We start from the raw sequence: 13,365 nt of genomic DNA on the forward strand, positions 1-13,365 counted from the left end.
GCTAACCACTAATGTGAAAAGGCTTTCTTTTAGAGCAACACGCATTGGGTCTACCACCGCGCTCCTTATCCCAACTCAACACATGGCGAGCAAGGGTACACCATCCTTCCACTGGCCGACATTTTGTCCAGACACGTCCAACAGGGGTGTCGTTACGGTGTGTGGTAAGGCACGCATCGTGGAATTGCCTCTAGTTTCCTCCCACGAAAATTATTAATAAAATCCCTGCACCATGCAAAAACGTTGCGCAAGAGAACATAGCGACATGGGCTGTGACGTCATTGCCGGTGTCCGACACTAAGGAAATTTCAATCATAAGGTGCATGACAGGTCTCTAAGGAGTTTTTGAGCCATCATTCAACCAGGAAGGTTGCCATGGATACGCAATTTTCAGACTCCCATCACAACAGTCAACCAAGGAAACAACGAAGACGTCGCAAACGTGCTTATCACAGAATGTGTATTGTCGAAGTGTCTTTCATAATGCACGACAAATACAAAACGTTTTGCTCTCGTCAGCAACTGACCAAAACCAAACTTCGGCCAAGGAGAATGCAAAACGGTTCTTCCCAGTGTCAATTAGTTGCATGAAATAAGAGCGTGGTTAAATTGCTTTGGATGTACCCTTCAGCAGCCGCGTGCAGTCTTCAGAGATCGTCTGTGCCCCAGGCGCCCCCGTCAAGCCGACCCCATATCACTGGGCGCTGGCCAGCGCCAGAACGGAGAAGTTGACCTCAGTCGGGTCACGCTCCATGAATGACTTCACCACCTTGGCAGCGTCAGGCAGCAGGCTCCCCTGAGACGTAGGGCCGTGGTTGACCGGGGCCGGACGCCTCCCATCTGTTGGCACCACGAGAAGGTTTAGTTCGCGGAATGACCGGCAGGGTCTCCGTGCAAACTAGTAAACATGCTGGAAGTTGGATAAGCCACCATTTCATTCTGCGTCATGCTTAATATTTATATTCTTAATACTCGCCTCTTTTGCAGCCACCAAATTACTACACATTCTACAAGTCATACCACGGTACAAAGGCAAATGTCATAAGAAATATCTGTTTGACATTTGAGTCTGATGGGTTCCATCAGCAAACCAGGCTGGCATCGGCAAATCCATCGAACCCAGCTGTGGGACATTCCTCTCCCAATGACATCATCCCGCCCATCCCACCGCCTGCCGTAAGCAGCGAGCGGTCCCTCCGCGCTCACCCAGCTCATATAAGTGACCGTCCACGTGCACGAACGCGATGAAGTGTGTGTCGAGCCGATCGTGGCGCGAGGGCGCCTCCGTCTGGCCCTGATGGCCGGCCGCCTCGTGCGCCGCCTCCAGCTGCTGAAACAGCTGCAGCGCCGCCGCTCGCTCCTCGGGCGTCTGCTGCGCCGTCCGGCTGAAGAATTCGGCCAGCGGGCCGCTTTCCAGCTGCAGCCTGCCGGCGGCGACGACGCGACAGTCAGATGCCCCCGGCCGCGGTCACGGCAGACACGCCCGGCGTCGGCGTCGTGGCGGTCCGCTTCCAATAGGCCGCACAGCCCCGCTGGACAGACAATTAGTGCGCATGTCTCACAAGACGAACTAAAAAAAGATACTCCCATTCTTGGCAACAGACACCAAAAAGTAATGCGGGCACCCCTAGAAATGACTGCCGGAAGCCAGTACAGGGCACTAAAACAGTGGGCTATTCCAATCCAGCCCAACGAGCCAGTGCGACATTTCGAAATAGACGACAGCCGCTGCTGTGGCTCACGAGAACACAATGCATCTGTAAATGCTCGTCCCTTCATTGGGTCGGTCGAAAGAGCTAAAGTAACCAAGACTGCCCGTCCACTTTCCACCGGAATGCTGCCATCCAACGGGCACCATGCCCATTGATGTCTATCACATCCGACACTGTTGCCCGATGGGACGAAGCTACCACAACAATTATAACTACTGAGTCGTAGCGCCTCCGGCACTCACATCTCCTTGTTGTTGGCCAGCGCGTGCATGAGGGCGACCGTTCCGCAGGCGTTCCCGATCGTCTGCCTCATGAAGTACACTTTCGGTGACTGGACCTGACCTTCCGCCTGTATCTTGGCGTCTTCATCGGCGGATGCTGTCACGGCCTGTTAGAAATAAGCCAGCTAGTGAGAGGAGCGAAAACACCATCTGCACCAGGGTCATGCCTGGGCAAAATTATAGGCACTGTTATGTCGATATGATTATGATTGCGAATATACATGAATATGTTTAATTGACCTTAATTCTTGCTGAACCCCTAATACTATTTACGGCGGAGGGCAGATTCTGCCCATCCGTGTTTTCCCTTGCTGCTCCTTGAGCAGTCCCCGTTAAACTCCGAAATTATGTGAACATTATAGAAGTTATATATCTGCGTGTTATGCCAAAATATGAACACGATTCGGTCACAGAGGCAGTTGAAGGCTGCCTTTTCCTGGAGGCAGCTTGCTGCCCATGAAGGGTAGCAAACACAAGGTTGTGTGCCACATTTCCACTGCATTTTGAGGCAAAGCTAAGATCGTGATTACAATCAGTTTCTTACAAACGCCATACAAACTGTGAATACAAGTAAATAACCTGGCAAATGCTCACCGAAGAACTAAAAAGGAAGAAAAAAGACCGGGCGTACTGGTGCATTACTTGCAGTTCTCCGTCGCACGCGCCACCGGCACCAATTCAAATCGTTCCCATAAAGCACGTTTTGTCAGGTTTCCAAAAGAAAGAAAAAAAACCTAAGCCGGCTCCACGCTCTTTTTTTGTCGAGGCTGATATGCGCTGTGCGGAACTAAATGACGGCAGAGGCGTACGGTATACTTCCATCGTATTTCAGGGAATTGTGAAATCGTAAAATGGCACGCATTGTTTCGGTGACCTAACGAAGAATACGACTCTCATACGTGATGAGACAGTCATACTTAAATCATACTTTAGCACCACATTTATGCGACACAAATTAAGAAAGCGTGGACGGATGCCAAAACACATGCAATATGATAAAGCTGCAAGCCTATCGGAATACATAATCCGTACAGCGGCGTCTGGACCTGCCAGGTGGAGGCCTATCACAGAAAAGCGGCGTTAATAGTGCCCCATGGTGTTTATCTGGTTTCCCTGCGAGATTTTAAAACTTAACAAATTGGCTTGCGAACATTTAACTATTGGCTTACGAGGCATTTAACTTCGCCTTGCAAAGTAACCATTGAACATTTGACGTTCACGTCATGTAAAATTTGTATACCACCTGGATTGGACACACTCCAGTGACACCAGTATTCTCAGAGCGAGATAGCAGTTAGTTGCTACTGCAGAAAATGTACGCGGACTGTTTTGAGGATGGACGTGGTAATTCTGCAAAACATTTATCAGTTTCTCGGGGCCAACCTCCTGAGAAGACGAATTCCCGAAAAATTAAAATGGGAACATGCATGTAAAAGAATGCTAGATATTTAATGGTGCAGTACATTTAACTATTCAAAGACATAAATTTGTCACTCACTACGTCACTGACTACGTCGTGCGACGTTTGTCCGTCGCGGTAGCTCAGTTGGTTAGAGTGCCTGCATTCCAACTCATCCATCCGTGGCGGGGTGGGTTCGAGTCGCTTTGGGCGCTCGCTATTTACCTTCACAAGCACGGCCTGCGGCCGGTCTAGCCAGAGGGCGGGATGAACCGTGCCGGGTCTTACGGCACCTTAACTCTCGCCAGCGAATTATGCCGTTGGTTTGAAGTTGTGCTATGGGATGGTACGGAGCACGGCCCACACAGCAAGCCAGGTTTAGCGTGCGCACCAGCCAGCATCCATTCGAAAGCTTCAGATTAAATGTAAAATACAACCAACTTAAAGGGTTTATAAGTTAAAGGGTTCTCTTTCTCTAAGATTTGAGCTAAAACCCGTTCTGACGATCATCCGGTGAGGTTCACAGCCGTGCCATTCTTAAGACTCAAAACCTTCCAATTTCTGAGCATTTCAAGGCCAGTTGGACAAGCATGCCACGGTAAGAGGTCAATCGCTCAGATCTGGTGTTCATGGGCCTGACTTCCTAATAGAGTGAGTGGCATCAACTAGCTTTCAATCAATGCTAAGCAGGCTGTGAAAATTCCACCCACAACTAGCATTCTGTGCTGCATAATATAAGAAGTTTGACATGGTTGCTGTTTATTAAAGAAATCAGACTGGTATTTGAATAGCCTGTGAATAGCACCACAATCAGTATGTGAATACAAGTTAACATCTTAAACTCACTGATTCATATGCAAGAACACCATGAAAAAGTGCAACAACATGAGCAAATAACAATATTTGGCTATTTGACTAAGTAAACATTTTGAGGCACTGCCATAACCACCTCTATGGAGATCAAAGTACTGCATGTGAGTGCTAGGCTGGCAATTTTGCACAGCCAGTTTGACAACAACTGTCATACAAATGCTCCATGATATAATCAAGCAATGGAAATAAGATTTATTAGATAGGGAAATATAGTTGTTTGGTGCTGTCTTTTCTTCCCAAAAGTACACCAACAGCCATCAGTGAGCCTATTTTATCATACCTCATACTTGCATTAATATCTTCAGATGCGGAATATTCCCTTGTAGCTAAATGGTGTACATTACTCACCAACACTTAAGGATATTTTTCATTATTAACTGGGATTCACAAAGTACAGGACATTTAATGTTCATTTTCACAACAATGTGCCAAAGCTATATACCAGAGGTTAAGTTCAATAATAAATATGACATCCTCTTACAGCAGCTGAACAAACTAGATTAACTAATGTCTGGTAACCTAAAAGACCATCATACCTTTTCTGTTAGGGGGTAGAGCAACAGGACAGCAGATACTGGCTGTGGTACCATAGCCAACATTTCAGGATCCAGGCCATACACATCAGTCACAGCCCACTTGGATGGAAGGCCCAAGTTGTGCAGGAAGCTATTCATCACATCTGGGTTGGACTCCAGTGGGAGCCACCTGACTTGCTTCTGATCAGGAGATTCATCAGGCATGTTGATTATCTGAAAACCAAGCAGCATAATGATGAACATCTGATGTCTGACCATCTGTTGGCAAATATTATTTGTATATATTTTTTGATATGTACACACATTGTACATGTATATGTATACACACAACACATATCTTAAACAACATGTACAACATATTGGCGCACTGTTAAGAACTTATCACTTTGAATAGATCCAATGATCTGGTGACTATTATAACAGCTATCATAGTTCCAAAACAAGTTTGCATTAATATCTTAACATCAGCCTCAAGTACCTTGTGGTCACAGCTCTTGAAGCAAGGGAACACATTCAAATGAGTATCCTTCTAAATTCAAGATACCTTTTTTGATTTGGCCTCTAGAGCCATGGTTACCCTCAAACTGCACCAAATACATTTCATGGCATTGCCACTGTAAATTTAAGCCACAAGTTTGAAACAGGCCACCAGCACTTTCAGAAAAGTGCTTATATTTCAAGGAATAATAATACATCTTAATACTTTCAAGTAAAAATGCTTCATAGATATTTAAAACATCTTATTCTGAGAAATAAGCATAACTTGACCTGACCTGAGTCTGGCAATGTGTGCTCCAGATTCACCTCATCGATGTTGTGTTAGTGTCTGCCACAGTGGGCAGATCATCCCCATCCCATGGCAACATTTTATATATGTCCTTGCAGGCAAATCCATTCAGTACATTGCAGATGCAGATGCATTCTAACTTAATTCAGCTCATTGTCTTAAGGCAAACAATGAAGCTGCTAGAACACCCACTTAAATCAAGCAGTCAGAAAAAAATGCTACATTTTAGGGCCTAAAATTTAGGCTATATTGAAATATGTTTAAGAACCTAGCATGCCAATAGCTACCACTGAAGACATATCAAACCTGGATGCTCAAGGCCTTCACTGTAGTTAAATTGCTTTGAGCCTTCAGCACTTCCCTCCGATTGCTCACTCCCCAGGCCAGCACAAACACGAAGTGGGCGTTTTCATCAGCATTCGCCAGCGCGGTGGATACGTGTCACGTGAACGGCTGCTGTTCAGTCACGTCAGCCGCGGCTGATACATGTGCAGTTGGGTGTGGTTGGGTGCAGCAGACGTTCCTGGCCACAAACATTCACGATTTCCCGGAAAAAGCCTGACATCACACGGTGAGTCGGAAACACCAACATGGCAGCCCGTGCAAGCCAGCACTTTCACGGTGCACTTGGTCCGAAGCGAAATTGCTACCAACAAAATTGTAAACCAATGAAGGGAAAGCACGCCAAAATGGTCCAAATCTGCACGCCCCACGCGCTACCTTTCCAGATTAACTGCAGCGAACTCAACACTGCAATATCTGACGCTATCTAGGGATATCCCACAGCATTCAACCAGATAATGTATGGCATAAACAAATATTACTCCTAGCAGATAACGATTAGCAAGATCATTGGTCAAGAAACACAGATCTTGGCTAACGCAATGAAAGCGACCTGAATGATTCGACAAATATTCGCTGTTACTGTTAGCGAACACCCGGCATTCTCATCAGTTGATTCGACAGTCTCGACGCATGTGCGTCAAAAACCCAAAAGGCTTCCTCCAACGCATGCAATATGCTTGAGTGCAACGTTGTTGTGTCTGATTGCTGTCGGGTACCGGGCCACCTGTACATCTTGCTTTTGACTTGAAGAACCTACAAAAAGCCTCAGGTAAGGCAGCTGTATAACATAAGACTGGAAATGTCCCCCAATGCGAAACAGGTAGAATAGCTGTGGGGCAAAGTGTGCTAATGATTGCTAATGATCTATTGATGCCTGATTGAGCCCACGCTATCTGGAGAATAGTTGTGCCAGGTTACTGATATGAATGTTGTGTTGATGTATATCTTATGAGGTATATTTTCATGTATTGTTTGTATGAACAAATTTATTCAAGGCTAAATGCTAGGCAAATAATTGATTTGACCTGTCTGGCAGTCATGCAGTGGGTTTGTATTCACCAAACCTTCCAGCTCTCAACCAGCTTCTCACTTACAGTATGGGGACATTGAACTGTTAGAAAGGTTTATTATGATGTTTAGCTTTAGGGCTTAATAGTCTTGATATGCTTCTGGTAGAAGTTTCCTCCAGATTGAATGTTAAATTTTCTGAAATGCTAGTCCAGTCTGTATGTGAACAATGCTGAAAACTCCCTTTTAATCCTATTTAATCCCCTAACATTTGATAAGAAACAAACAGCAGCCAATTCATCAACCAACTTTTACTGAATGTGACTTTAATTTAACAGCTTTTCAACCAATTTATGTGGATTAATTGTTAAAGGTTTACAAGGTTCTAGCTGAAAATGGTAACTTGCTCACATTAAGATATCAGGGTGTGTGTAGGATCTGTTTTGGTCCAGGAAAAGGTGTCATCAGATTCAGAAATGCAGATTACCTTGGAGGAAGGGCAGATTGACATCAAGACCATTTGAAAGACCACCCTAAAGCTCCCTGCTTTCGTAACACCACAGTTGACAATCCAGAAGCATCAAGACATGGTGGCCCTTATTTGGATGAAGTCACTTCATTGACATAGCAAAAATGTGTGTTGACTGTTTCCCTTAAAGTTGTGAAAAGTATAAATATTTTTTGTGTCATGAACATGATAAAGATAAACATGTAGTATAAATATAGTTATTCCACAGTGCAGAAGTGCTTTCAATGCTGAAAAACTAGTCAGACTTCATCATCACCTTTAAACCTTAAGCAATATCAGCACCATTCAATGTCAAGCAGACACACATTTTTTATGTAAACTCCAGAATCATTTGCATCTAATGCACCTATTCTGAACCACCTTTTGTTTGTTGTGGCCCACAGGCCATCCTCATGAAGTACTTGCTTCAAGAGTTAGCACTTATATTTTCATATTCTCTGATTCCATGAAATGTTTAGAGGCTTCTAAAGAAGCATTTGTTTTTTCTCTGGAAAATTAATGGAACATCCTTTTTCCAAAAGCAGCTTTTACTCTAAACAACTCAAATTAACTCAATTTTTCCACATAGTGCCATGCCATAATTGGATCATGAGATTATTGCTATAAAATCATGGTTGCAATAGCTCGATCTTGTGCTTCCCATCCATGGGGCCCAAGCTGATTTAAACATTTTGACACTTTTTTGTGAAAGGAAGGGAAATACCTGGCTAAAGCACACAGCAAATGAAACAATGAAATGGTGATGGTAAAGTGTCTTAATTTAAACTTTTTGCGCATTTCATAAAAATTATTTGGTAAGACCTGGCATGTTGTTAAACCAGTGTTATCATATCAGATCATGTGTTTCCAAAGTGTGTGAAATGCCATGTGAAAATAATATGAGCCATGCATCACCACTTTTTATGAAGTAGAATGTTTTGACGGGAGCTCACACAATGCAGTGCTTGTGTGAAATCTGACCACATCACTCGAGGATGACGTTCTAGTTCAACACCAAATTGGTGGCAAAATTCTAACGTACTGTAATGCTCGGCAAGGCCTGCCCTGCCCTCTGACCCCATCTGACCTTGAACCGCCATTGCCGACGGCCGCTGACGATCCCAGGCAAGAGCAAGTAGCGAATGCCGAAATGAATCGAACCCTTCCACCCCGCCACAGATAGGTTGGGAAGCAGATGATGTAGCCGATTGAGCTACGGGAGCGTTTATGGGTCTCTATCTAATTGCACAATCTCGGCGTTTATCTGACAGCCCGGTCTTGGCTTTAGGTCCGTCGGCGCCATGTCGGGTTTTTACGGAGATAATCAGAATCAAAACTACGGATGGGGCGAGTACAACATGGGAGAGGACGCCGATGGGTTTCAGCAGGACAACATGTAAGTTATCAGAGAGTGCAGTATGTAAGTATACCGACAACATGTAAGTATACCGAGAGCGTCCCTGTCCGCACAGTGTGCATGCTTTGATAGACACCTTAATGTCGCTCGATTCCACATGTCCTGTATGATATCTTTGGCATCATTTCGTTTCAAAAGCGGAGGCGCCTACATGTGCACGGTATGGAAGCGTGAACGCGCTACGTTTGCTGACCCAAGTTTTCGTGCGTGATCATCAGGGGGTTCCAGTCGTTCGACTACGGTGGTGCCCCTACGCGGCCCGACAGTGGCGCCCCCAGCTCGTACCTGCAGCCGGACCCGGCCATGTACGCCGGCAGCGTGCTCACGCCTGAGCCGACCCCGCAGTTCCAGGAGGGACCGGCCGGCGAGTTTGACCAGGAACCTCCTCTGCTGGAAGGTAAGTCACGCGGAGACGCGACGGTGGTGACCTGTGATCGCTAGAGGCGGGGAGTGTCACTAGAACCCGACGCCAGGGCAGGACATCCATCGATGATCTGGAGCTCCAAGCCGACAATCTTGGAGTAACCGAAGTTTAACGATCCACATATTTACTCATGTCCTGTGTGAGTTTTTCAGCAGAAGCAATATCGCGCACAAGCAAAGACTGTCTTTGCTGTTAAAAGTAATGACGAGGGGAAGTTTTCGCAGTATAACTTTCTACCCCGTGTGTGAGCTTGTTTGCGAAAGAAACAACGTCTCGTATAAGCAAAGACTGGAAAGTTTCTGCAGGAGGTGTAATGATCATAAGTCTTTAAAGCATACATTTTGCCGTGTAGCACCAATGTGCATGCATTTTTGCGGTAGAAGAAATGCCGGGTATCTCATCTTGAACTCATCTACTCCACCAAACGTTTTGTTTATACCGTGGTTGCTAAGGTAATAGAAATTGGGTAGCACCGAACGACGCCAAAAACACAGACTCGGCTGGGTGAAATTAGTCAACCCGTGTTTTTCTAATAACCGTTATGAAAACAACTAGTTTAAGGACAGTTGTATTCATGTAAATTATTATTACCGGAATGCATCAGTATAGAATCAAGTGTGATGACATGCAATAGAGATGAGCTTACTTCTGTTGTACATTTGCTCGGAGGCTGTATAGGCTCGTAGACATTTGATGGAGGACCAATTATCAGCTGACCGGCCCACACTAGCGGCAATTCTCGGGTTGTGCCAATATCTGATTTCTGACCTATATCTCATCCGTCTCATCTGTTCTACGACTGTGGGATCTGACCATATATTGCTGCGTTGTCAATAAGAGGGACACCATTTTATGGCAATTTGCAAGTTTGACAGAGAAGGACATGCACATAGCATAAACAAATGATACAGAGCTATTTTGAATTTAAGTCAGAGGTCTCAACCCCTTCTGGTTCCCCAATCGCCACACCTCTGTCAGAGGAAACACAAAACTTTTTTCAAAGAAAAACTGTTGCCACGCTGGCGCAACTCTGACAGCATTTCAGGTAGACGCTGATGGTTATGTAGGTGGAAATCTAGCTGTGCTTGTATTACTTTGAATGCGGTGGGAAATTGCAAGATCTTATTTCATCTATGTTACCTGTAGAATGCGTCTTTGAATGTTTTGTTGCAAGTATGTTGATCATCCAGGTGATGGTTTCACGTGTCAGGCACTCACTTCTAGGTTGTAGGCAATGATCTTCAGCTAACAGAACAGTTTTATTGGTTGTGAAGGCGATATGAAGGCATGTTGTTTGACTTGCCTGCGGTGTGTAACTTCTATGTCGTGTGAAACGACTATGTTAATTACCCTGTGCGATAATTTCAGCTGTGAGGCATTTATTCCAAGCTGTAGGCAGTGATCTTCAACTAGCAGCCAAGCTTTGTTAATTGCACTGGTGGTATCAGGATTGTTTTATTTGCCTGTGGTGTCTGACTTTTGGGTGGTGTAAACGCAGAAATATAGGAGTTATCCGTTGTGGTAGTTTCAGCTCTCGACGCTCGCTTCTAAGCTGTACGTAAATGATATATAACTAGCAGCTAAACTTTCTTGGTTACATTGGTTGCATCATGGCATGCTGATTGCTTGACTAGCTTCTGGTGTGCGTCTTTTAATAGCTGAAAGGAAAAATGTGTGGGTTGCCCTGGAGGACTTGCGTGACTGTAGCTGAGAACCGTGAGTCAGGGTCTTCTGCTTGTAAAAAATAAGTGGCCGCCAGTATTCAACGTCCCGTGTTTTTAAAGAACCAATGAGAACCAGGAGCCAGGAGCCGTGTCCATGGTGTTCTAATGAACTCGAGGAACCAGCAGCCAGGGTTTGATGTTTTGAAAGGACCATTAGGAACCAGGTTCCAGGATTTGTTTTGTCGGAAGAACCAGTGAGGACTAAGATCCAAGATCTTGGTTTCTCGAACGATCCAATAGAAGCCAGGATATAGGGTTTTGTCCCATCCTGATTTGACTGGTGGAAACCAGTGGAAACCAGGATCCGGGGTTTGTTTTGTCGATGGGACCAGTGGAAAACAGGAACCAATACGGAACCAGACACGTGCCTGGTCGCTGCTGTCGCGAGTAAGTTGGTCTGGAATCGCTACGGTTGGGAAGAAGTCTGTCCTTGTTTGCTGCCGATGAATGTTTGCGTTCAAGACTTCTGCCCTTGGATGTGTGTTATGGTTTCTTCCCTGGAATGTGTATATTCAAGGTGTGATGATAGGTGTGCGATGAGGAGCTGCCAGAAACCATCAAGGTGTGAGGGCATTGCGTCACGAGCTAACATGACCCATAACCCGCTTGTTGAAATCTAGTGGTGTCAGAGGCTGTCCTGACTCATAACTCACCTGTTAAAGTTAGTGGAGGAATAAAGTGACAAGCAGGATCCATTAGCTGTAAAGTGTATTCCAGGAACTATCCTGGTGTAGAATGTGTGGTTATGGCGCAAGTAAGTACTGTAATATAGCGGAGCAAAGTATACGTTGTGTCCAGTGACTGCGGCCCGCCGTCTTGTAGACTTCCTTCTGTACAGTATTAGACGTTTACACCTTGGGGATGGTGGGTTTAATCAGGAGGTCTTTGCTGGAGGCCCCGTTTGCATCTATGATATATCGGATACTTCGCCATCAGGAGCGCCAAGATTCGAGATTGTTCCTTACGGTTATTTGGCAGGGCTCGGCGACTGGGGGCGAACGAAAGGACGGGTCCTTTTTGGCAAAGCTGTCCTTTGCTAGGCGCCCTATGCTACGCGTCAGTCAGGTGTAGCACGTTTCGCCACCTGTGATATGCAAAGCCACTCTTCAATTAGCGTATCATCATTAGTCCGGGACATTTGGGACCTTAACGCGTTTTCCGTGTAGGGTATCCTCAGATGTAGCTAATAGCATTACATTCACATTTCTGAGGTGACCTTTACATATAATTTCCGATTTAACGAGCGAATGATGTAATGACCTTCTGTAATCCGCGACGTAAATGCCACGGACGTGATCATTGGAGGTGCTATGGCTTCACAGAGCATGATATTTGTATTTCGCGACACGATGCGCATATGCATGGTTGCCTTGTGCAGAAGCGCTGCTCAATGCCATGCGTAATTCACGCAGGGATAATCTAAGAGTCATCATTTCAATCGTTCGTTAAGTGATGGAGTCGGTACTCGATTGAAATTCCACTCAGGGCTGACTCTAAAGTCAGATTGACTTTGTGTGAACGAACCTTCAGCAGGATTGTTTTGAAATGCATTGATTCAGAATCAACTGCGCGTCGATTTTTCTCCCCGGATTCCTCGATTTGGAGCGAATGGAGCTGAACGCTCTAGAACGTGACCATGGGACATGATAGAATGGTAGATACATACATTATGGTAGACGGGACCGGATGGAAACAGATGGCACTGGACGGGGCTGGATGGACGTGGAGAGACCTGATGGTATCGGATAGAACGGATGAGATCCGGTCCCAGGTTGTTCTGGACGGAGCCCGACGGGACGCGACAGGCCCTGGCGCGATGGGAGGGGATGGGACGCTCAGGGATGTGGCCAATGGGAACGGGACGAAGCAGGACGAAACCGGACGGGACCAGGACGGGACCGGCCGGGACCAGGCAGACCTGATCTGGTCTCTTCGGGTCCGGAAGGTTCCGATCTAGTCCCATTTGGGCTCGTCTGGTTCCACCTAGTCCCATCCAGTATTATCTGGCTCCGCTCCGTCCCGTCTGATTTGGTCAGTGCCGTTCGGTTCCGTTTGGCTTGGTCTGTCCCCTTCGGTCCCGTCCAGTCCTGTGTAGTCCTGTCCAATACTTTCCAGACCCTTCTTACCCCGTCCAATCTCGTTCAGTCCCATCCGGTCTCGTTCAGCGCCGTTCCATCGTGTCAGGTCCAGTGTGGCACCGTCCTGTCCCGTGTCGTGTCGTCCGGTCCGGACAGATCTCTTTCAATCTTTCCCGGTCCTTGGACTCGTCACGCTCCATCCGGCGCCGTCCGGTCCCGTCGTGTCGTTTTTCACCCTTTGGTCCAATCCGATCCGTTCGGTCCGTCCGGTGC

The 13,365-nt window shown here is 46.2% G+C and overlaps 2 protein-coding genes across 9 annotated transcripts in view; one reads left to right on the forward strand and one right to left on the reverse strand.

Annotated features, from left to right (window-relative positions):
• Positions 1 to 430: 430 nt before the first annotated feature.
• Uch (Ubiquitin carboxyl-terminal hydrolase) lies at positions 431 to 6,524 on the reverse strand. Of its 8 annotated transcripts, none has more exons than XM_037215094.1 (5): positions 6,514 to 6,524; positions 4,802 to 5,014; positions 1,955 to 2,100; positions 1,207 to 1,424; positions 431 to 840 (listed from the first exon to the last, which is right to left on the reverse strand). In XM_037215094.1, the coding sequence occupies exons 2-5, from the start codon at positions 5,003 to 5,005 to the stop codon at positions 695 to 697; spliced, it is 714 nt and encodes a 237-aa protein (XP_037070989.1). In that variant the 5' UTR covers positions 5,006 to 5,014; positions 6,514 to 6,524; the 3' UTR covers positions 431 to 694. The 8 variants fall into 8 exon arrangements, with proteins under 8 accessions (XP_037070989.1, XP_037070984.1, XP_037070988.1 ...); XM_037215089.1 differs by lacking the exon at positions 6,514 to 6,524 and adding an exon at positions 6,309 to 6,391; XM_037215093.1 differs by lacking the exon at positions 6,514 to 6,524 and adding an exon at positions 6,272 to 6,287.
• A 64-nt stretch (positions 6,525 to 6,588) lies between these two features.
• The window catches only part of LOC119092118 (protein YIPF5), a 49,198-nt gene continuing 42,421 nt past the window's right edge, over positions 6,589 to 13,365 (forward strand). Inside the window, exons 1-3 of the mRNA XM_037215096.1 lie at positions 6,589 to 6,702; positions 8,738 to 8,845; positions 9,085 to 9,263. Coding sequence (XP_037070991.1) covers positions 8,751 to 8,845; positions 9,085 to 9,263 — 274 coding nt within the window. The 5' untranslated portion in view covers positions 6,589 to 6,702; positions 8,738 to 8,750. The remainder of the gene's footprint in view (positions 6,703 to 8,737; positions 8,846 to 9,084; positions 9,264 to 13,365) is intronic.

The sequence above is a fragment of the Pollicipes pollicipes genome, unplaced genomic scaffold (genome assembly GCF_011947565.3).
Source record: "Pollicipes pollicipes isolate AB1234 unplaced genomic scaffold, Ppol_2.1 Scaffold_3447;HRSCAF=4054_pilon_pilon_pilon, whole genome shotgun sequence".
Lineage (NCBI taxonomy): Eukaryota > Metazoa > Arthropoda > Thecostraca > Pollicipedomorpha > Pollicipedidae > Pollicipes > Pollicipes pollicipes.

What these genes read in the sequence shown, in the direction of transcription:
- Uch (XM_037215094.1), bottom strand. Translation starts at nt 5,005, where the DNA reads ATGCCTGATGAATCTCCTGATCAGAAGCAAGTCAGGTGGCTCCCACTG. An exon ending in TCTACCCCCTAACAGAAAAG is followed by an intron (nt 2,101 to 4,801) that starts GTATGATGGTCT and finishes TATTTCTAACAG; the next exon opens with GCCGTGACAGCATCCGCCGA. An exon ending in CTGGCCAACAACAAGGAGAT is followed by an intron (nt 1,425 to 1,954) that starts GTGAGTGCCGGA and finishes CGCCGCCGGCAG; the next exon opens with GCTGCAGCTGGAAAGCGGCC.